The sequence below is a fragment of the Geotrypetes seraphini genome, chromosome 5 (genome assembly GCF_902459505.1).
Source record: "Geotrypetes seraphini chromosome 5, aGeoSer1.1, whole genome shotgun sequence".
Classification (NCBI taxonomy): domain Eukaryota; kingdom Metazoa; phylum Chordata; class Amphibia; order Gymnophiona; family Dermophiidae; genus Geotrypetes; species Geotrypetes seraphini.
Window position 1 is genome coordinate 237,197,310 of NC_047088.1, and position 24,000 is coordinate 237,221,309.

At 45.1% G+C, this 24,000-nt stretch overlaps 1 protein-coding gene across 5 annotated transcripts in view; it reads left to right on the top strand.

Annotated features, from left to right (window-relative positions):
• TMEM163 (transmembrane protein 163) overlaps positions 1-24,000 on the top strand; it is a 286,924-nt gene that overhangs the window by 29,068 nt on the left and 233,856 nt on the right. For 2 of the 5 annotated variants that reach the window (XM_033944598.1, XM_033944599.1), the window contains exon 4: positions 22,452-22,593. The exons of 1 other annotated variant lie outside the window; for it this stretch is intronic. In XM_033944598.1, the coding sequence (XP_033800489.1) occupies positions 22,452-22,593 (142 nt within the window). Of the gene's footprint in view, positions 1-22,348; positions 22,594-23,887; positions 23,977-24,000 lie in introns of those variants that run through there. 2 more of the 5 variants (XM_033944602.1, XM_033944600.1) reach the window with 2 other exon arrangements.

A 24,000-nucleotide genomic window follows, 5' to 3' on the forward strand; every position in this document is an offset into this window, starting at 1 on the left:
GGAGGCGACTGTGTACAGTTTATTTTCTTCAGTCTCCCAGTTTTCGAACTGTTTGATGGGTTGCTGTATGCACCTTGATTTGGGGTTTCCCCTAAGAGAATGTCGTTCTTCTTAAAGTATCTCCAATGCTCATCCTGCCATTTACTGACTTTTTTGCACTGCTTTCTGTGCGAATCCTAAACCCTTCCAGGGCCTTGGCGGGCTTTTTCATGGGGGAGTAGTCTCTATCCTTCAACGGCAGGGACTGTGTGTTTTTTCTTAAGGTTACTTGTCCCTTTGCCTCCTCCTCAGGTTTTCTGTTCGTTCATGGAGTCCCCATGTTTTGGGGTTCTCTTTAATTGCTTTCCGCGTCCTCGGGACGGGTCTAGTAGTTCTGGAGAATCCGATACCTACATGGTGGCCATGACGGGGGCATGGGGCAGACTAGATACCATTCTGCTAACGTAGTTCTCAGAGTTCCACTTTTCGGCTGCCTACCTGGGAGTCGATTTCCTTTTTTTTCTATAAACTCCGATTCAGCACTAAGTTTGCCTGCCTCTCTTAGAGCAGCACTTTTGGTGTTGGCACTTGCCATTTTGTCTAGCTGTAGCTTCACGAACGCTTAGTGGAGGTGGGCGATGGTACCGTTTTGGCGCTTCCAGGCGATTCATCCAATTTCTGCTTGTCTGCCTGTTATCTCGGATGACTTCCTGACATTTGTCTGAAGCAAGAAGGGTGGTTTTCCTTTCCTCGGTTCTTTATACATGCAGCTGGGCATTTTGGAGACACGGGTGTTTCTGCCAGAAACTTAGGTGTAGATCTCAGTTTCAGATTGGCATTCTTCTCCACTTCCCAGGGCGATGAAACAAGGGATTCTGTATAGTTTCTATGATCCTTAGTGCTGACTACACTGGGGATTTCGGCTTGCTTTTCCCTTCTTTCGCTACAGCAGTCGGGTTTTGTGCTGGTGGTTTCCGGTATCTCCATTTTTTGGATGGCTCCCCATGCATCTCTAGGTTTGTTTTAGTGGCTCGGCGCGATTCTCTTTTCAAGACATGCCTGGGTCTTTGCTGAACTAGCTTTTGACCACCGCCCATCCCGGACGGTCGGGGTGAGGAGACTCGGTGGCTTCTGTCTGCAGCTATAGGGGTCAGGACTTTGGAGGCAGCTCAGTATTTCTCTACAGCTTGGGCAGTATGTGTTGTACTCAGTTGGCAGGCGACGTTGTTCGACTTCCATTGGGTGCACTGTCATCTTCAGATTCTGTTGGCTAATCCTTTCATGCATATGGATAAGAGTTTAGATAGACTCTCCATGATATCTGAGCATAGACCATTTCTTGTTTGGTACAGAGTAAGGTATACTCTGGAGAGTGGGCATGTCAGTACTTCTAATATCTTCTCCATTCGGGATATTGATTTGGGGCTCTGGCGTTCTTGCTCTATTTGCGAACATGAGATCACTTGGGTCTAGTTCGCATGGTCTCGTCTCTCGTTTCTAGGCTTCCTTGCTTATCCGGCGGACCCAGGGAGTGGCAGTTATAGGGGGTTGATGCGTGGCTCCTTTATCGCCTCTGCCATCTCTTTTTCTATATTACCCTCTGCCTGATCATGGCTTGGTTTGGCCATCTCGAGCTTGACTGCTGGGCGCGGGTTTGTAGATTCTCTGGATTAGCGGCACCATCCTTGTTAGACGTATTTGTGAGTATTTAGACAGCTGGGATACAGATATGTCCGGGTATCTCTGTCGTTGCTCACCTGGGGACCACTCAACATGGATATTAGTACTACTGTAGTATTCAGACCTAGCTTTTTGGAGGTCTTGGCTGCCTTGTACTGGTTAGGCATAGCGCGTTTTTTTCTGCGCTTATCTGGGTGCTACGGACATCTTCTACTGTGGTTTCTACTTCCTTTTGGAGGTTTTTAGTTTCCTTTCTTGGGTACTTCTTATCGTTTGGACCACTCCAGAGTTCCTTTTTTGACACAAGTGTATTGCCAAGGGCTGAGCGTTCAGTACCCTTCAGCTTCTTGAGCCTTGCGTGGCTTGTTACAAGGACGGAGTAGGTTACTCTTCGTTTCCTTCTCAGCTTTATGTGGTTCAGTTCCTAAACAGAGTGCGGTATGTTTGGGCACCTCATGGAAAGCCCGGTTGGAAGTACATTCTTCACGTATTTCTTCGCAGTTTACCGAATGCTGTATTTCATCCTTATCTTTGAGGATTCCAAAGGGCTGTGCTGTTGAACAGGGTGTTCGTGTGGCCATGGCTTCAGCTCTGCAATCTTCTATGTTGCAGTCCTTGTTCACCGGGGATTCCTATTTCTGATTTCCAAAATATAGGGTATCAGTTCAGATGGTACCACTATATCTTTCTAAGAGGATGTCATCCTTTCTTTGACGTCATGCTCGCTTTCCCTTCCTTCCTTCCTCCTTCCTGGGAGGGGATCTTGGGAGCAGTGCTTTTATTCACTATTTTTTTTTGGATACATAGGGTGCGTTCTCCGCGACCTCGGTTCTAACAACTGTTTGTGGGATATATCTCCTTTTGATATTCTTCAAGGGACGCCTCAGGCGTATAGCGGCGTCCGTTGCCTACTTCGCTCAGTGGGTCCAGGAGGACATTCTTTATGCTTGCAGGCTGGCGGAGGAGCGGGTGGCGATTGAACTTCAGGACCATTCCGCTGGAACGCTAACTACTTCTTGGGCTCAGCCCAGAAGTTTTTTTCCCTTGGAGGAGATTTGTCGCACGGCTAACTGGTCTTCCGAGAGTACCTTCTCTCCACGTCTCTGCATGGATGTGCGAGCACATACGATATGAGTTTTTTGGATGCTTCAGTGGTTGCGGAGGCGGCGTTTGCTTCCCACCCAGATTGAGAATTGCTTTGCTACATCCCACTTGTCTCTGGATTCATCTGCTGCTTTGCTAAGGAAGGTAAAATTATGTTCTTACCTGATAATTTTCTTTCCTTTAGAAGCAGCAGATGAATCCAGAGCCCCACCCCTTCGATAATATTCCTGTCGCCGGATTAGGTTGCACCTTTTCGGTTGAGTTATGGTTGGTAGTTGTATTCTAAGATTTATGGATTGTTCAGTAGCTATGGGAAAGAAGTTTTTTTTTCTGGATGCTCATTCTCTTGTTCTGGATGCTTGGGCAAGGAGCATAACTGAATAGACAGAAGGAATACCAGGCTATAAGGCCAACTGTTAATCAGTTTCTCTATCTCCACCTGCTGGTCGATGTGAGCTATTCCCACTTGTCTCTGGATTCATCTGCTGCTTCTAAAGGAAAGAAAATTATCAGGTAAGAACATAATTTTACCTTCTCCGCGCCTGCTCATAAATTTGTTGACTGGAAGGATCCAGCAATGTGGCCAGATGCCATTCAGGACAAAGACAGAGAAAGAATTGTGCAATTTGGATTAATGATGGAAGATGATTTAAAGCAAATGGCACAGTCTATGAGTAAAGATCTTGACGGACGTTCTTTTTATGAATATCTCCTCTATGCCAAATCACCCAATGGACGTGAGAAGATTTTATGGGACTGGCTTAGGTGGAGCATTAGCAGAAAAGTATGTGTGTATTTGGCCCATGGAAGAAGGGGGGGCATCGGGGGGGGGGGGGAAGGGGTGCGTGGGGGGCCCAATAGGATTGCTAAGTAAGGGGCCCAGAAATTTCTGATGGCGGTCCTGGGTTAAGGCAGAGCTTACAGGAATGGGGTAGGGACAGCGACAGCAACAAAACTCGCGGGGACGGGACAGAAAAATTGGTCCCCCTGTCATTCTGTTTCTGTGCTATTGTTTGCATATCTATTCTGAATACTTGGGGGTGTCACTGTTTCCCTCACAGAACCGCTCACTAGGGCTATTTTTGGAATGATGGGTCATGATCTATCAGGTGTTATCCTTAATGATGACCAAAGACTTCCATCTCGTTCCCCAGGGGCTGTAAATTCTGCCTCTGCAAATCCATAGCATCCGCTAGCTTAGGATGCAGAATACTGAACTTGGGGGCCAAATTGAGGACCATGTGCATGGTAGTGCACTCTCACTGAGCTATGTACTAGAGAATGACACGGGGAGCGATCCCCGCAGGGAGCTGCGGCGTGGCTGCGGGTTATGGAGACTCCAAAGCCAAATCGCCGCAGACACGGGGACAAAAGTTTTCACCGCCCGCAAAAACGGTGAAAAGATTTGTCCCCGCAGGCCAATGTACCCCCTTCTAGGAACCGCTATTTACCTGTGTTTCACCGTGTTCGTGACCGGGTGTTTGATGTCTCCGCCATGTTGTCTGTCTCCTCCAACTCTCGATCCAACTTGCATGTTGCCGCATTGACTCCGCCCCCCAATATACTGGCTCCTCATTTGTCAGATCAACCCTTCCTGCCAATAGAACCCGCCCCCCCCGACGATCGCCGGCAGGAAGGTGCTCAGCCCTTCATGCCGACAGAACCAGCCCTCCCCAACGATCGCGGCAGGAGGGTACCCATCCCCTCCTGCCTACCCCAACAGCCCCCCCGACGATCGCAGCAGGAGGATATCCAACCCCTCCTGCCAGCTCCCCAACAGCCCCCCTATGATCACTGGTAGGAGGGTGCCCAACCCCTCCTGCCGGCCCCCCCAACGGCCCCCTATATCGCCAATAGTAGGGTGCCCAACCCCTCCTGCCAGACCCTCCCCCAACAAACTCCGCCATCCCGAAACACCACCCTTAGTCTTACTTTCCAAGTTGGACCGGACAGCTCCTCGCTTGTCTGGCCAGCAGGCCTGCCTCCGTCCAAATGAGGCGGGCCCGCCCCTCCCCTCCCCTGCCTAACCCACAGGATCCTAGGGCCTGATTGGCCCAAGCACCTAAGGCCCCTCCTATAGCGGGAGTGGCTTTAGGTGCCTAGACCAATCAGGCCCTAGGATCCTGTGGGTTGGGCAGGGTAGGGGCGGGCCTGCCTCATTTGGACGGAGGCAAGCCTGCTGGCCATACGTGTGAGAAGCCGTCCGGTCCAACTTGGAAAGTAAGACTAAGGGGGTTCCGGGGTGGGAGGGTTCGTTGGGGGGGGGGTCCAGCAGGAGGGGTTGGGTACCCTCCTGCCGGCGATCTTAGGGGAGGCCATTGGGAGGACCGGCAGGAGGGGTTGGGTACCCTTCTGCTGCGATTGTCAGGAGGGCCGTTGGGGGGAGTCTACAGGAGGGGTTGGGTGCCCTCCTGCCGTGATCGCTGGGGGGGAGGGGAGACTTGCAGCCGTAGCCGCGGTCACTATGCTAATCACGGCAGGGAGATCTTTGCCGCGATTAGGTACAGCGGCCGCGTCTACTTACCATGTAGGCTAACATTGTAAGCATTAAAAGTACATGTCGTGTTTGTTTTTGTATAGTTATTAACTAATATTTAACTAAGTTTTAAAGAATGTTTCCTTTATACGTAAATAAAGAAAAGTATTTAAAATCATACCCGTTTGAGGCTTTTATATATGCAGCGGTGACGGTGATGGGGCGGTGAATGGGGTGGCAGTGGCGGTGACGGGGCGGTGAATGGGGTGGCAGTGGCGGTGACGGGGCGGTGAAGGGAATGGCGGTGACGGGGCGGTGCAGAGGATGGTGGGACGGGGCGGTGACGGGGACCAATTTTTTCACCGTGTCATTCTCTACTATGTACGACCCCATACAGTTGTTGTATTCCAAACAGCTAAATTAACCATTATCTTATTTTCTCACTGGATAATCAAAGCTGAATACCATAGCACCTTCAGTTTCATTTATTATTAATGAAATTATCACAGATACTCATGCCATGAAATCATTTCCTTTGGTTACATGAAAATTAAATGCAAATCCTTAACAGGTTAAAGGCAGTGAGGAAATGATGCTTGAAAAGTCACACTTTCAGTGTCATCCTCACTTATGTTTGTGTGAGGATCATTAATAAAGGAGCAGGTTTGTTTTGAGAATGCACAACAGGACGGAAATGGGCAAAATTTAACAAGCAATACTTTATTTAATTGCATTTATTTGCACATGTGGCAGGTTATAATGTCTGAAGCTAGAATTTTACTGTGCTTTTCCTTTTTACGCTGCTCGGCCTGCGATTTCCGTTAAAACACTGGAGTTTGACACGTTGAAACTGATTTGCATGAGACTAGGAGTGGAAATGTCCTAAAAAAATTGGTGGACGCAGTTTGATTATAAAATGTACTTTTTATTTATCCAAAAAAAAAAAAAAAAGGCTCAAAAACTCAATGAATGACTCGACATGTACATGTTTCGGTCAAACAGGCCTGCCTCAGGAATCTGGCGAGTCTTCAAGCACAAAGATATATATTCATCCAAGTGCTTGATGCATGGACGCTGATATACAGCTGCTAGTAATCAATTACAACCATTGCAGAACGACAAGCGCTGGAGCCGGGACAATCCTGTGGCCGCGTGATTTACTCATGCCATCGTTGGTGTTGATTTTGCCCCCCTTTTGGTGCCTCAAAAGAAGCATGAAAGGAAAATACCATCCCTATCCCACTGGCCATAGATTTGAGTTGAATCCTCTTCAAGGAGAGTAGAGGAACAAAGATGCCACCACTGCGAGGCTGCTCTTGTCACCAGAAGTGGCATTTCTAAGCATCCCCATCCATATTTAAGGCCAAACACTGGTATAGTAAAAGGGGGGGGGGTGCAGTCCTCCCTGAACACCATCATGGTGTGGGCGTCAAACCCCTCTTCCTCACTGCCTCTTCCCCCCACTGCGTGACGCCCTTCCCCTTACTTCTATTTATTTATTTTTATTTATAAACCACTTATAGCCTAAGTGGTTTACATTCAGGTACTCAAGCATTTCTCCCTGTCTGTCCTGGTGGGTTCACACTCTATCTAACGTATCTGGGGCAATGGGGGGGTTAAGTGACTTGCGTGTGGTCACAAGGAACAGCGTGGGATTTGAACTCACAACCTCAGGGTGCTGAGGCTGTGGCTCTAACCACTGCGCCATACACTCCACACTCAAGTAGCTCACTGCTGCGAGCAACAACTTCAACGCGCTCCTCGCAGCCGTGTCGGCTCCCGCTGACATCGTTTCCGGATGCTGCACGCAGGAAGTGATGTCAGAGGGAGAGTCGACTCGGTCGCCAGGAGTGTGTTGAAGTTGTTGCTCATATGGTGAACCACTGGAGGTATGGGAGAAGGGAAGTGAAGGTTGGGGAAGGAGCAGGGCGGAGATAAGGGGAGCCACCCACCCTTGCTATGCCACCGAGTCCAAATAGCCAACCAAGCCTGCAGCAGCTTCTCATTTTAGAAGGGGCTCTGGACAATCAACTTCAAACTGAAACTAAACGCAGAAAAAACAAAAATCTTCCTTGCAAGCCCAACAGACAAAATTACCAAAACAACGTTACATATAAAAGATCACAACTACCTGATTACTAAAACAATAAAAATATTGGGAGACACATTAGACACACATTTGACAATGGTTGAACACACGAATACAGTGGCAAAAAAGTGTTTCCTGGCATTATGGAAATTAAAGACCATCAAAAAATACTTCAACCCATTATCATTTAGATCACTAGTGCTTTCTACTCTGTACTACTGCAATATTGTTTATATGGGTATACCCCAAAAAACAGTGAGGAAACTTAGAATTGTTCAGAACACGGCAGTCCGCTTGATATTTGGATTGAAAAAAAGCGACCATGTTAGCCCCCACTACAGACTGCTGCACTGGCTGCCAGTTGAGGCACGAATAATATTCAAGTTCTCTTCCATATGTTTCAAGCTGGTTTGGGGACTGGCTCCTACATATTTGCTATCTCACTTCATATTATACAGTCCCATAAGACAAACCAGAAACTGCAATCTATTTGCATATCCAAATATTACCGGCATTAAATACAAAACCTTCCTGGATAGAACTTTTATGTACCAAGCAAACAAACAACAACACTGGTTAGATAACTACATCGATGGAACTAGACTAACCTACGACGCTTTTAGAAAAGTCATAAAAACTGTCTTATTCGACAGATATCACCTAAACAGTTACTACACCAAACACTAAATACAATTCTATTATTTCTAACATGTCCCCTCTGAAATACTTAAACTGTTTATTGTAATTTCTCTGCATTCACTGTAATTTCACTGACTATCTGCATACTGGAATTCGCCCATTTGTCCAGCTCTCTTCAATGTGAACCGTCTAGAAGTCGCATGATTATTGGCGGTATAGAAGAATAAAGTTATTATTATTATTATTCCTTAAGAACATAAAAGAGTTGCTATTAGGACACAGCGAAGGTCCATCAAGCCCAGTGTCCTGTTTCCAACAGTGGTCAATCGAGGTCACAAGTACCTGGCAAGATGTCAGCTGAGGGGCAGGGGGCATCTGCCTGTCCCAAAGCCAAGGAACAGCAAGATGGTGGAATCCATCAATGCTCCTCTGGGTACACTGCGAGTATCTTGCCTGTTTTCCCTCTGATGATGATTTTATGCCGTCACCCTCTGTCATCAAATTTCTGTTCAATGTTTCGATCATGTCCCCTCTCAGTCTCCTCTTTTCAAGGGAGAAAAGGCCCAGTTTCTCTAATCTCTAACTGTACGGCAACTTCTCCAGCCCCTTAACTATTTTAGTCGCTCTTCTCTGGACCCTCTCAAGTAGTATAGTGTCCTTCATGTATGGCGACCAGTGCTGGACACAGTATTCCAGGTGGGGACGTAACATGGCCCAGTACAGCGGCATGATAACCTTATCCGAAATGTTCGTGATCCCCTTCTTAATCATTCCTAGCATTCTGTTCGCCCCTTTCACCGCCGCTGCTGCACATTGCGCAGATGACTTCATTGACTTGTTGACCAGTACTCCCAAGTCTCTTTCCTGGGGGGGTGGTCTCTCCAAGTACTACACCAGACATCCTGTATTTGTGTATAAGATTTTTCTTACCGATATGCATCACCTTGCACTTATTCATGTTAAACCTCATTTGCCATGTCGCAGCACATTTCTCAACTGTGTTTGTGTCACATTGCAGGTCTTCGCAGTTCTTCTGCGCCTCACTACTCTGAACAACTTTGCATCGTCTGCAAATTTAATCACCTCGCTCATCATAACAATTTCCAGGTCGTTTATATATATGTTGAAGAGCACGGGTCCAAGCACTGAACTCTGTGGCACTCCATTCATGACGCTTTACCAGTCAGCGTATTGTCCATTTATCCCCCCTCTTTGTTTCCTATCTGCCAACCAGTTTTTAATTTACGTATTTCACCCTCGATTCCTTCGCTCGCAATTTTTCGAAGTAGTTGTTCATGTGGGACCTTGTTGAACGCCTTCTGAAAATCCAGATATACAATGTCGACTGGGTCACCCTTGTCTATCTGCCTGTTTACTTCCTCGAAGAAGTGCAGCAAGTTCGACAAGCAAGATCTTCCTTTGCTGAAGCTGTGCTGGTTGGTCCTCATCAGATTGTGTCCATCTAGGTGATCAATGATGCAGTACTTTATCAGCGCCTCTACTATCTTTCCCGGTACCGAGGTCAGACTCGGTGGTCTGTAGTTTGCCGGTTCTCCCCTCGAACATTTCTTGAAGATCGGCATAACATTTACCACTTTCCAGTCTTCCGGAATTCTTCCCGATTTGATCAACAGTTTGGCTATTAATTGGAGCAGTTCAGCTGTAGCCCCTTTCAGATCCTTGATTACCCTTGGATGGATGCCATCCGGTCCTGGGGATTTATTGATTTTAAGCCTATCAATCTCCCTGCATACCTCTACTAGACTGACTGTCAACCTTGTCAGTTTCCCGTCCTCATTTCCTGCGTATAGCCTGTTGACTTCCAGTATGTTGTGTATATCCTCTTCGGTAAATACAGACGCAAAAAATGTTTAGTTTGTTGGCAATAGCTTTGTCCTCCTTTAGCACTTCCTTTATTCCATGGTCATCCAACGGTACAAGGATGGGAAGAGGAAGGCGCGAGTGTGGCACAGAAAGAGCAGGAGGGGCAGAGAGGAGGGCACGGGGGGTGGGGGGTTGCCACTAGAGAGCTGCACGGGGACAACGGGAATCCCGCGGGTTCCCCCTTCGGGTCACGGGGATCCCGTGGGGACGTCCCCTAGGGTCGCAGGGTTCCTGCGGGGCTGGATGTACTAAGTCGCACGGCTTTTCTCCCTACCTGCTCTGCTTGCAGCACAGAGCCGAACGGAAGTCTTCCCGACGTCAGCACTGACGTCGGAGGGGAGGGAGGGCTTAAACAAAGCCCTCCTTCCCTCCGACATCAGCGCTGACGTCGGGAAGACTTCCGTTCGGCTCTGTGCTGCAGGCAGGGTAGGTAAGGAGGAGTAGCCTCGCGGCTCGAGTGGCTACCAAGGGAGGGGGGCGGTCCGCCCCCGCCCCGGGTGCAGCATAGCCGGCCAGGTCCCCTTACTTTTGTGGCGCTTCCCCGACCGACTAACAACAGCCCTGGTCCGACAAACCTCCCTGCCCTTAACCGTGAATCTAAATTACCTTCTTACAGCAGCTGTAAGAAGGAAATTTAGATTCGCGGTTAAGGGCAGGGAGGTTTGTCAGACCGGGACTGTTGTCGGTCGGTCGGTCGGTCGGGGAAGTGCCACAAAAGTAAGGGGACCTGGCTGGCTGTGCTGCACCCGGGGTGGGAGAAAAGGAGGGGGGAGAAGGACGCTGAAAGGACATGGGGAAGACGGGGGGGGGGGTTTGAGAAGGACGCTGAAAGGCCATGGGGAAGACAGAGAGGGAGAAGGATGCTGAAAGGACATGGGGGAGAAGGACACTGAAAGGACATCGGGAAGACAGAGGGGGGAGAAGGACACTGAAAGGACATCGGGAAGACAGAGGGGGGAGAAGGACACTGAAAGGACATGGGGAAGACAGAGGGGGGAGAAGGACGCTGACAGGACATGGGGAAGATGGGGGGGGAGAAGAACGCTGAAAGGAAATGGGGAAGAGAGAGTGGGGAGAAGACGCTGGCAGGGAAGAAGACAGAGATGCCAGACTATGGGGGGATCGGAGGGAAGAAGATGGCTGCCAGACCAATTTGGAAGGGGGGAGAAAGGGAGAGGCACAGTAACAGAGCAAATGGAAGACGCAGAAGGAAGAGAGACAGTGGATGGAAGGAACTGAATGAGAACATGAGGAAAGCAGAAACCAGGCAACAAAGGTAGGAAAATAATTATTTTTTTTTTTGCTTCAAGATAAAGTAGTATATTAGTTGTGTTGATAAAAATTTATAAACAAAAGAGGCTCTGATAGAAACCCGTTTACAAAGTATGTATTCTTCCCAATTAATATTTCCAAATTAATAAAGTTTTGCTTATTTGTAAATGGGTTTCTACCAGAGCCTTTAATTCAGTAGCATAATTAAATGAAATAACTATTTCTGAAGTGTATAGGGACGGGTGGGGACGGAGGGATTCCTCGTGGGAACAGGTGAGACTTTGGCGGGGACGGGTGGGATTTCTGTCCCCGCGCAACTCTCTAGTTGCCACCACCCTAGGCAACTCCTACCCTTGCTACGCCAATGATTTTTGGCAACTGTTATTCAGAGAAATGGTATGCAGTATGTTTGGACAGATGGTTACTCATTGATTGGGGCGGAATCTAATGGTTAAAGCAGTAGGCTGAGAATTAGGGGAGCCCAGGTCAAAACCTGCTGAGGCAACTTGTGATCTGGGGCAGGTCTCTTGGTATATAAGAAATTAAGCAATAATAATGAGGATAATCTGTTCCTGCATGATACTTGAAGGTCTTCAAGCCTAAGACAATTCTGCTAGCACAGTGCTCTTGGGTTCTAGTAAAAGCCTGGTCTAGTCTTATACTGTAGGGCTGTTTTAACTTCCACATCCTGCTTACAGCATGCTGTGTTCACAGTTTCTAAAAATAAGTGCTTCTGTGATAAAAAAAGAACCTCAATGTGAAAGAAAAACTGAGACCACCTTTCATTTATCACTTTCATTTTGGAGTGTTATAAAGTCATGTGAAGAAGTTGTTCTAAATTAAAAAGGTTCGCGCACAGTTTCTGCATGCTGTAACACTAATTAGCATGCACCAGGCCATTCAAATTTATTTTCATAGCAGCATAGTCAAACACTTTGAGAATTTCATTGTCTGTATCTTTCTTTTAAAAATGTGAAGGGGGGGGGGGGGGAAGTGAACGGGAAATGCATTGCCTAATATTCGGTGATATTTTTCTGGGTATGAACATTTCCTACATGGATAAGTGCCACTCACTAGGACCATAGACACATTTTCTGATGTATTATTTTGGTTGTATATGTTTTAAAAAGCTTTGAATGGACTTTTGCCCAGTTATCTTTTTGACCATTCCAAATTCGTAAATAGAAAACATTTACGCCAAGTACGATTCTTTGACTTTCTATCCGTAAAGGGATGTGTTTATAGACGATTCTTTGGTAAAATGTTAAAACATACCAGACGGCTATGTGGGAAAAACAAATTAGCACGCGCATATCATTTTCCACTTCCTATTTGGCTTTTAGAAGAATGTTGAAAACATACCCGTTTGGCAAATATTTTGACTAATTTACTGTGATCATGCTATGTTGGTTAGTATTTCTTGATTTGTGAACCGTGCAGAACCGCGAGGTAGTTGTTATACTGTCACATAAAGTCCAGGCACATAGCCCTGAAACTGGCTGGAGAGCATCAGGGCAGTCCGCAAGTGGAGCCATATTTTATCGCAATATCGGTGATATTCAGAGCCAGCATATGGATAACAGTCTAGTTAACTTAAGACAGAAAAAAGCCTGTCCTAAGTTAACCTTGTTATCAGTGTACTGGACTGAATATCGCCAATACCTAGATAATGCTGACGGGCTGATACTGCAGCCTCAGAATGCCATCTGTCCATCTGGATTTTCCAAAACTTACCGTACCCTTAACGATGGTCGCTAATAGAGAATGACACGGTGATAAAATTCATCACCGTCCCCGTCCCCGCAGATAACCGCGGGAAATAATCCCATGTCATTTTCTAGTGTCTATTTCAACCTCGGTCCTTCTACACCAGTATTCTTCAAAGCAAAGCTAGCGGATCAGTGGTTGTGCCCAATTATATTATGTGAGCCAAGGATAATGAAGCCATTGTGACATCACTGATGTGATTGGCTCTTAGGCACTGGTGGAATGAGGCATTGTGACATCACAATATCTGCTTTGGATACCAGAGACTGTCATTCTGTAGTGTCTGTTTCAACCTCAGTCCTTCTACACCAGCATTCTTCAAAGCAAAGCTTGCGGGGCAGTGGTTGTGGCCATTCATACTCTGATTCTTCTCTCTCTTCTTAAAGAATGACATGAAGATGGTTTCCCGGGGTTATCCGTGGGGACGGAACGGTGATGAATTTTGTCACCGTGTCATTCTCTAGTCGCTAAACCTGTTGCAGCCTGTTTAGCAGGCCAATATTTTACCATCCGATTATCAGAACGGTTCGCTGTAATCTTTTCTGAGCTTCCTAGCAGTCTCTTTCTCTGCAAATGTAGTACAACAAAGTCATTAATATTAAAATGGTAGTAAAATGGACTCATTAATATTTAAAGGAGCACCCCGGGCAATTCTTTATCATTGCTGGGTAATTCCCTAATATTGTTATGCCTAGGGTTACCAGATTTAATTTACGTAAAAACCGGACCCAGAGACCCGCACCCCCCCCCCCCCCAGGTCTGCCCAGTTCTACCCATCCCCCGCCCCTGTTCTACCCACACTACACCCCAGCCTTGCCCTTAGCCCCACCTCCCTCAGCCTCCGCGCATGCAATGCAACGACATTACGTGCAAATGTGACATCACTGCATTGCATGTGCGGATGCTCCTCCCGACACAATCTGCTTTTCAAAGCCCGGACAAAGTGCCTGGTTTCGAAAAGCCACCCGAACGCCCGATCATGCCCTCTACAAAGAGGATACGTCTGGGTAAATCCGGATGTCTGGTAACCCTAGTTATGCCACATTTGCGGGCAAAATTTTCCGGCTGGGTCCGAGGTGTCATAGCCTTACTTTCCAGTCAGGGCCTGATCGCCGATTGGCTCAGCTGGCGAGCAGAGCTGCTTTGATTCTTGCACCTTGGTTTTTTCCAAGTAGTAGTGTCTGGTTTGGGCGTGCACACATAATTCTTCGGTGACCTGTCAAAAGTGCACCGGACATTGGCGGACTGCCAAAGCTGCACCAACAATTGCACGCAGGGACGAATGTGCGCCGCCTAAAGCCATTATTACCATTAGCGCTGTGAGGGTGTGTGTGTGGGGGAACCCCCCCACTACACTGAAAAATACTTGTGCTCACGTTGAGGGTGTGTGTGTGTGGGGGGGAACCCCCAATACACCGAAAAGTCCCACTCTTCTCCCGAGCACCGGCTCTTCCGTTCTGACAGGCGGTGTGGGGGAACCCTCCCCCCACACTCCCCCACAACGTGAGCATGAGCATTTCTCAGTGTATTGGGGGGGTTTCCCCCCAACCCCCCCTCACGACACTAACAGGATGGTAATAACGGCTTCAGGTGACGGCGCGCATGCGTCCATGCGTGCAATTGAAGGCGTGGCTTTGTTGGAGCGCTTTAGTCCTGCGCTCAAATGTCGGTGTACCAATTCTACGTGCTTGCGTTTGTTTTGTTCAGTTATTTTCTAGTTTCTCCTTTTGTACATGAATCAACAGATAATCTTTAGTCACAGCTACTACTGTGAGATCTTTAAATCCTGTTCAGCATATTTAGTGGTAGACCCTTCAGTAAATTTACTGATCTTAGCAAGATTATCTTGTAGTTTTATGTTCATTCCAGACATCACTTCAAAAACATCCTTTACGGATATCTTTTGCTTTCAAGTTTGTCTGTCTTGTAAGGATTATGTTTATTATTTGTAGTTCGTTTCCCTAATTAATATTTAAACAACTTTCATTGTACAACGCTCAGAATTTTATGGTAAGCGTTTAAACAAATTTTAATAAACTATGTAGCTATGAAACAACTTAGATATTCAAGTAAAATCTATTATCATTAACCCCAATTTAGGAGAAGAATAGAATTCACAGGAGAAGGGCAAGAAAACCCAGAAATATTAGGGGTTATTCAATAAGGAAATATCGTACCCCTAGGTTACTATAGAAGAAAAGTCTCACAACAGACTAGCAGAACATAAGCATATTGCCACAATCTTATAAATCATTTTAACACATCAGAAGGAATCGATATAGGAACAGGAGGTTGCCTTGAAAATAGAAACGTTTTCAAATGTTCTGGGTCCAGGAAAACATAAGACTTATCTGAAATCTTTATAATACATTTACATGAACATTAGAGGAAATAAGTCCCCCCCAGGTCGAAATCTTAAGGCTTGAATGCCAAGATAGCCTTCTGTCTCAGCTGTGTGGCCTGGCAGCAGTCAGGAAATATCAAAACTAAACGTCCCCAAAACTTACCCTCCCCCCTTTTTACAAAACCGCAATAGCTGTTTTTAGCACGGGCCAATGCACTGAATTCTCCGCGCTGCTTATGACGCTCATAGGAACTCAATGGGCTCCTTTTACTAAGGTGCGCTAGCGTTTTTAGCGCACACTAAAGATTAGCGCATGCTAACCATGCGCTAAATGAAAAATACTAAGTGCACTAGCGGTTTTAGCGTGTGCTTAACGTGCACTACAATACCATACATGCTAAACGCCAACGCCTCCATAGAGCTTGTGTTAATATTTTTTGTTTAGTGCGTGGTTAGCGTGCGCTAATCTTTAGCGTGTGCTAAAACCGCTAGCGCACCTTAGTAAAAGGAACCCTAACGCATGCTCTATGAAAGCGTTATCGTTTAGTGTGTGCGATATTGTAGCATGCGCTAAAACCGCTAGCACGCCTTAGTAAAAGGAACCCTATGGCCCTCTTTTACAAAGGCGCGCTAAGCGTTTTAGCATGGATTTAGCGCATGCTAAAATCAACACTTGTGCTAACCGCTAACATGTCCTTAGGATAACATGCACATGTTAATGTTTAGCGCGTGTTTAGCGTGTGCCAATATTTAGTGCGTGCTAAAAAGCTTGAAGCCAGAGAGATCAAAACTAATCCCGTTGCCTTGTTCTTTAATCTCTTTGGCCCCTTTTACAAAGCCACGCAGCTGAGTGCCACTTGACAAATGCTCCAATGCCCATTCATTTCCTGTGCGCATTGGAGCATTTACCGTGCCGACCTGCACTGCTGGCTTTTGTAAAAGAGGGGGGTTGTCTCCTGGAGTACCTTAGTTAACATAAAAAGCTTTTGTAATTGGTAATAAGTAAGAATCGGAGATTTAGGGAAATTTTAAAAAAAACAACTTAATTCAGTCTGCGATCATAACTCTCCAAAGTTTCCAATTGATCTTTCAGCACCTTGTATCCTTTTTCTAGTGCAGATACAGATTCCCCACATTGCTTTATATGGGAACATAAGAATAGCTTGACTGGATCAGACCAATGGCCCATCTAGCCCAGTATCCCATCTTCATTGAGACCAATCCAGGTCACAAGTACCTGGCCAAAACCCAAGGTGTAGCAGCATTCCATGCCACCAATCCAGGGCAAGCAGTGACTTCTCCCATGTCTGTCTCAACAGCAGTTTATGGAATTTTCCTCCAGGAAAATGTCCAAACTTTTTAAATCCTGCTACTACAGATGATTTTAGTGACAGATTGCAGATCAGCAATTTCATGTTTGAATTCTTTCAGTACCTTGGGATGTATACCATCCAGTTCAGGTGATGTATCACTCTTTAACTTGTCGATTTGGCTTAGTACATCTTCCAGGTTCACCGAGATTTGTTTCAATTTCTCTGCCTTATCACACTTGAAAACCATTTATGGTTCTGGAAGATTTCTTACATCTTCCATAAAGACTGTTCATTCAGTCTCTCTGCTATGGCATTTTCTTCTCTGAGCGCATCTTTTACTCCTTGATCATCCAACGGTCCCAAGGATTCCCTTATAGATTTTCTGTTTTTGATGTACTGAAAAAAAAATTATGAATTTTTGCCTCTTTGGCAAGTTGTTCTTCATGCTCTTGTTTAGCTTTCTTTATCAATGTTTTGAATCTAACTTGCCAGTGCTTATGTTTTCATTGGGATCCTTTTTCCATTGTCTGAAGGATGTCTTCTTGGCTGTAATAGCCTCTTTCACTTCGCCTTTTAACCATGCTGGCTCTCGTTTTCTCTTCTTTCCACCTTTTTTAATACATGGAATACATCTGGTCTGGGCTTCCACAATAGTATTTTTAAACATCCTTGCCTGGTTTACACTTTTGACCTTTGCCACAGACCCTTTTAGCTTCGTTTTAACCATGTTCCTCATTTTATCGTAGTCGCCCATGTGAAAATTGAATGCCACTATAGTAATTTCTTTAGCAACATTACTCCAGTTATCAGCTCAAATTTGATCATTCTATGATCACTCTTTCCCAGTGGACCCAACACAGTTACTTCTCATACTATGTCCTGCATTCAACTAAGGACTGAACCTAAAATAGCTCCCCCTCTTGTCTATTCCTGGACCATTTGCTCCAAGAAGTAGTCATTTATTTCGTCTAGGAATTTTACCTCCCTAGCACTCCCTGAAGTCAATATTGAGGTAGTTGAAATCACCCATTATTATACTGTTGCCCAATTTGCCAGTTTTCCTAATCTCTGTAAACATTTCTTCATCTGTCTGCTCATTCTGCCTGGGGATAGTAGTATAACCCTACCTTTATATGCCTTTCCTTCACACATGGAATTTCTATCCATACGAATTACACACTGCTGTCATGCAGAATGTTTATTTTGTTTGATTCAGTTTCCTCTTTAACATATAGCACAACTCTCCCTCCAATATGATCTTCACTATCATTGCGATATAATTTGTATCCAGGTAACACATTGTCCCATTGATTGTCCTCCTTCCACTAGGTCTCCGAGATGCCTATTATATCTACCTCATTATTCAGTGCTATATAGTCTAACTCTCCTACTTTATTTTTTAGGCTTCTAGCATTTGTATACAGATACTTCAAAAGGTGTTATACAAATCCCCCATTTCCATTCCCCTTCCCTTGTATCTACAGGCTGCTGAGAAGATGACAGGGGCAACTTCACTCTACTTCTCTCTTAAGCACTTTTGGCTTTCTTTTACCATTTTTTAAACTTCTTTATTGGGACTCTCTAACTGTTCTGATTCAACAGTATCCTTCAAGGATACTTTACACTGAACCATCTACTCTTGGGCAACTGTCGGCTTCTCTCCCCCCCCCCCCCCCCAATCTTAGTTTAAAAGCTGCTCTATCTCCTTTTTAAACTTTAGCGCCAGCAGCCTGGTTCCATCCTGGTTAAGTTGGAGTCCATCCTTTCGGAATAGGCTCCCCCTTTCCCTGAAGGTAGCCCAGTTCCTAACAAATCTAAATCCCTGAACCCTGCTCAATTGTCTTAACCACGCATTGAGACTTCAGAGCTCTGCTTGCCTCTTTAGTCCTGTGCAAGGAATGGGGAGTATTTCTGAAAATGCTACCCTGGATTATCTGGATTTCAGCATTCTACCTAAGAACCTACATTTGGCTTCCAGAACCTTCCCAGCACTATCTAATATCTTATTTAAGTTATGCGTGAGGTCCGCCACCTTCGCACCAGGCAGGCAAGTGACCAAGTGATCCTCATGCCTACCATCCACCCAGCTATCTACATGCCTAATGATTGATTCTCCCACTACAATGGCTGTCCTAACTCCTCCCTTCTGGGCTGAATCCCCTAGAGATAGATCCTCAGTACAAGAGGATATTGCATTTGCATCTCTTGGTGGGCAGGTCCTGGCTACAGGATTATTTCCTATATCATCAGGGTAATGTTCTCCTTTTAGGGTACCTCCCTCCTCCAAGGCAGCACAGGGGCTGCTAGACTAGAAATGGGACTTCTCTACAACATCCCTGTAGTTCGTCTCTATATACCTCTCTGTCTCTCCCAGCTCCTCCAAATCTGCAACTCTAGCCTCAAGGGAATGGACTTGTTCTCTGAGAGCCAGGAGCTCTTTGCAGCAAGCACACACATAATTTCTCTCCAACTGGAATATAATCATACACGTGACACTCAGTACAAGAGACTTGATAGCTCCCCTCTTGCTGGACTACTGTCTGCATCTTATTATTGAGCTGCTTAATTAAATCCTATTATGGTATTGTGTATGTTAGACTGGTATAGAGAGCCTTAAGATAATTTGTATGCTTTATTTAGTTTTTGAGTCTTAGCAAGTAATGAAATGGAAATGATATTTGTAGCTCACAGGTTGCTATGAAAACTATATTTACTGCTGAGCCTCTACAACCTCTCTCATAGAACAAGCTTATTGAGGGTTAGGCACTAGACCAGCATTCCTCCCCCCAGGGGTCACCTGTGGAGTCCGATCTCTAAGAAAGTTCTCAGAGTTTAGTTTCAAACTCAGGAGTTTGTAAAACATCAACTCGAGCAAACAAAGCAGATTCCATATCACTTGCCATACTTCTTCTAGTGTGATCTTTTCAGGTCTTTTCTTCAACTGAGGTAAGATCTTATCCCCAATCACAGTCACCACCGAAGTCACGGCTCTATGAGATGGAGCACCAAACTGCCCCTTTCTTAGGCTCACCCAGCTTCAATGCTGGTTCTCCCAATGTCTTCAGAACGTCAGTCTGACAGCGTCCCAGCTGCTGTGTGAGGAGCGGCAGCTCTTTCAGCATCCAACTCTTCACTCACTGTTGAATCAGAAAGAACACTTCCAGGTTGAGGTGGAATGTCGCGGCATTCAGGGCTTAGCGTGGGGTCCAAAACACTAGGAGCCAAGACCCCCTAAAACATGTTCCTGATCCTGAATTTTCTGTTCCGCTTGTGAGAGAGCAGAGCTCTCCAAGGGCTGCTTGGTCAGGGCTGGGGAGGTTGCCAGTTCAACTGGGTAAACACAGCTTTTCACTTTGCATTTAACCATGATGGTTAACATATAGCACAGCATTCTTGTGGAGCTCCTTTCCTCATGTTTGTTCAAGTTGCCATCTTGCCGGACTCCTGCAGGTTTGGGACACTCTCCTTCTGGTTTCTCCTCAGAGGCCCATCTGATATGGGTGACCCTACAGCATGCCCCTCCAAGTCATTGAAACAAACAAGCCCCTCCACCGCTAGAAGGTGGTGTCCCTTCAGAAGGGACTCTTTCTGTTAAGGGTGTCTGATCTGTGAGGTCCTGTTATCTGTTCTCCTGTTCTGGAGAAATCAAGTTATTTACCTGTAGTATGTACTCTTCACAGTGTGACTGGGTAAGACCTGGACTGGAATAGCCCGAGCCCTGACCTGGATCATCCAAGCCTCAGCCGAGCGGTTGAATGAGACATGGAGGGTAGAGGGGTGTCTGCATCAAATAAAAAAAGGTCCAGTACAGGTGTTTAGTGTGAATTTTAAGATGACTTTATTTTCTGGCTTTATTATATAGTGTAACTCAAAACATACAACCAAAAATCTCTCATTGGTGGTTAAACAGCCTATTAGCCCACCATGCTTATTCACTTTACAGTTCAAGAAAAAACAGGCAATTTCAAACAGCTTGCCTCTGGAGCAATTTTCAGGGAGTAATTAGCCCTCTCACCCTGAGCATGGTATTAACTCTTCTGTTACTTTTAGTCAATCAGAAGCAGTAATTCTTAATTTTTCTGCTACTTTGTTTTATGAGGGCAACACCACATTATCAAAAGACAGCTTTTACTTCCCCCCCAATGTTATTCTGTGACCATGCCTTCAAACATGTCTAATTCCTCAGGCTCCATTTCAATATCCCCCTACTAACATTTCTTCTGGCATTTCCTCATCATATTCAGTATCTTCAGAAGCATGATTAGAAGCTTTAGTTCTGAGGTTTTCTACCTGCTTGCTTTGGGAAGGTCTGGTCTCTGCTTTCTGAATCCAGGCTTGCATAGGTCTCCCTCCCTCCAAGGATTCAGGAATGATGTAAGTTTGTGGCTTCCTCTTTGGCCTAGAGATCACACCCTTTTCTCTAGCATGGGGCTAATTGCCTCTAGAAACACCTGTGGTTCTCTGGTGCTTTGCTAATGAGTCTGGATAGCTCCCCTGCTGACTAACCCTGCCTTCAGCAGAGCTGATTGCAGGAGCTAATCCCTTTGTGGGTTTTGCTATCTTCTGCCTGGTGCATGCTGGTACTTGTAGTTCTTTGCCTTTAGCATTCCCTACATTAGAACTAGGCACTTTTGGATTGCCTTTCACTGGGGATAAATTCTGCAGGGCAGTTTCCTTAACTTGCCTGCTTCTAGGAGCAAGTTTAGGGATAGTTTTAGAGCACTGCAGGGTTTCTTCCAGCATGACAGGATTGTCCCTGTCACAACAGACATTAGGATCCAAGTCTTCCCATATCTGTCCACCTATTTTCCACATTAATGTAAAAAGCAAATGAATTTCAAACCAAGAAACCTCCATCTTTGGCTTTGAGAACCAAGCAACATCTTTGATACTTTTAGTGGCCTAGTAGTTAGAGCAGCTGCCTCAGCACCCTGAGGTTGCGAGTTCAATTCCCACTGCAGCTCCTTGTGACTCTGGGCAAGGCCCTGGATACAAAATAAGTACCTGTCTAAAATATGTAAACCATTTTGATTGTAACCACACAGAAAGGTGATACCGTATATCACGTCCCCGGCTGGACCTTCTTTTGTACCAAAGGTAACCTTCCACAATTGTTCTCATTTATGCTAGCCTAAGTCGATGTTATTAATATAGGCCACCTTTTTGCTTTACATTCATTCAAGCCATAAAAATTGCTTATATTTATTAACCAGTGGAGTGTAGTGATGAGTGCTAAAAGCAACTCCAAGAGGTGCTGAAAGCCCTCTGTTCCATATTTCATTTACTGTTTATGAGCTCCGCTATGCCAAAATCAGCCAGGACTGGATGAAAAGCCCAGTGTTTTGGCAGGATGTAGTCATTGCCTAATGCAGTGCTTGCTCTGACCTGATGGATGCTCTGAGCCCGTGGGTTTGGGTATACTACAGTATGAGACTGGATACACAGGCAGAACATCTCTGGTGGGGCAGGCAGCTCTCAAGCTGTGCTGCGCTTCTACTTCTTGTGGTCTGTAAGCAACTGAGGGTGAGGAAGCTCTTGTGCCTTGTGTCACAATCTACACGAGTGTCACTGCTGCCGCTCCTGTCCATGCTAGCAGTCAGTGATCAGATCAGAAAGGATTGAGAATGCACAGAGTTTAATTAGCGCCTGCCTGCTGCTTCTTCTGTTGCTAGTTAGTGGCTCGGTGCATTTGACAAAGATCTGATGCTCTTCAGCTTGCATTGAGCTGTGGTATTCCCCCCCCCCCACCCCCACCCTATCTATTTTTTTTTTTTCTCATTGTACTCTTTTGCTGGATGCAGTTTGGACTTCTCGCTGTGGTGAGACATTCTTTCAGCTTATTTCATCAAGATGGACTCATCAGATCCAAATTTCTTCACTACCCCTGACCCCGCTATTGTGCAGCCCTCCAGGAACGGGCAAGCTCCCCCTCTGCATCCAGACCAGTGTCCCCCGAGAGGATCCGAGACACCTTTCCAAATGGACTGGGACCAGCAGATGAAAATCAGTGAAAGTGCTCAATTCAACGATCAGGTGGAAAATAGGGGTAAGCTCCCCAGAACTTATATTATACATTTATTATTATTTTTATTATTATGGAATCTCAGAAATGAAATGTCTCAAGCAAACAAATAGGCATTTTAAATATGTGATCCATAGAAGGGAAACCCTGAGCATTCATTTATACAGGCTTTTGAAGCAAGGTTTTGAATAATTTAGGAAGGTGAATAGGATGTAGAATGCATGAGAATCATAAAGGCACCCTATTATTAAATTACTTTTGAAATAAATGTTTTTCTATTCTTAACACCGTCCAGATCATTCTATTTACATAAGGATGCTTTGAATGCAGTGATAGAATGTTTCGACATTATTTAGTAGTTAAATAACACTGCCTCTAAGTTTGAATTAATCAGAAAATATTTCTTGTGATTATAGCCAAAACTTATATCCTATAGATAAAATCTGAAAAAAATAGGTTTACATCTTACTAGCTTTTCCTTTATCTCAAGACTGTTAAGCAATATTTCCTTTAGAAAGTTATGTCTGCAATTATTTGCAGATCAGAACAGCAGTCGTGATTGCTTTGGGTATGGTTGTGGGAACTAATTTTATTTTGGAATATTTTGCATTTCGCTAATTGCTATTCCAACACACGGAACTTAAAGTACAGCTCAGGGCCCATCTCCTTATGATTTGGCTTGCCTTTATTTTTCTTTAGCTGGTAAAAATAACATTTGGTTTGTGAATTCAGAATAGACTGATCCCTAGGGTTCTGTGCCAACGGCATTGATGGAACAAATGAGCACGATTTTATGAAGGGATCATCTTGGATTCTGTTTTTAAACATTTAAACATATTAATATGTAATGACTGGCTCAAACCCCCTATTTCCTAAATTGTCAATGTCATTAAAATCTATTTTGAGTTTATCACAAAGTCCTCTGCATTTTACACGCAGGTGCTGACATACATGTTGATGTGGGTTGCATGTACAGTAGATGTTATGTCCAAAACTTAATTGATTCATTGTAATGCTTAGGGCTGGCATAGGCCTGTCATCTGCCACTATATTTTTGGTACAATTGTACCATCTCTGGTTATTGTAAAACAATATACTACCGAAATAGGAACATGAGGTCAAAAGTTAGCTTCTTGCCAGTGCTAGAATCAACATAAATATTAAAAAAAAGAATTAATCTCTCCTTTTAGAGACATTATAAATTAGCAGATTTAAATTTGCTACGAGGAATTGTTTGGGCCTTAGGAAAAACTCCCAGCAGGAATGATTTATTGATTTTTTTTTTTTTTTACTGAAAATGGCATGTTTTTTTTGGTAGCTACCTACACCTGAGCTCCTTTTATGAATAAATGGAAAAGAACATTGGACAAATCTTTACTTCAGGCTCCTGTTACTGGGAAAGCTTAGGTACAGGTGTAAGTACTCAATTAT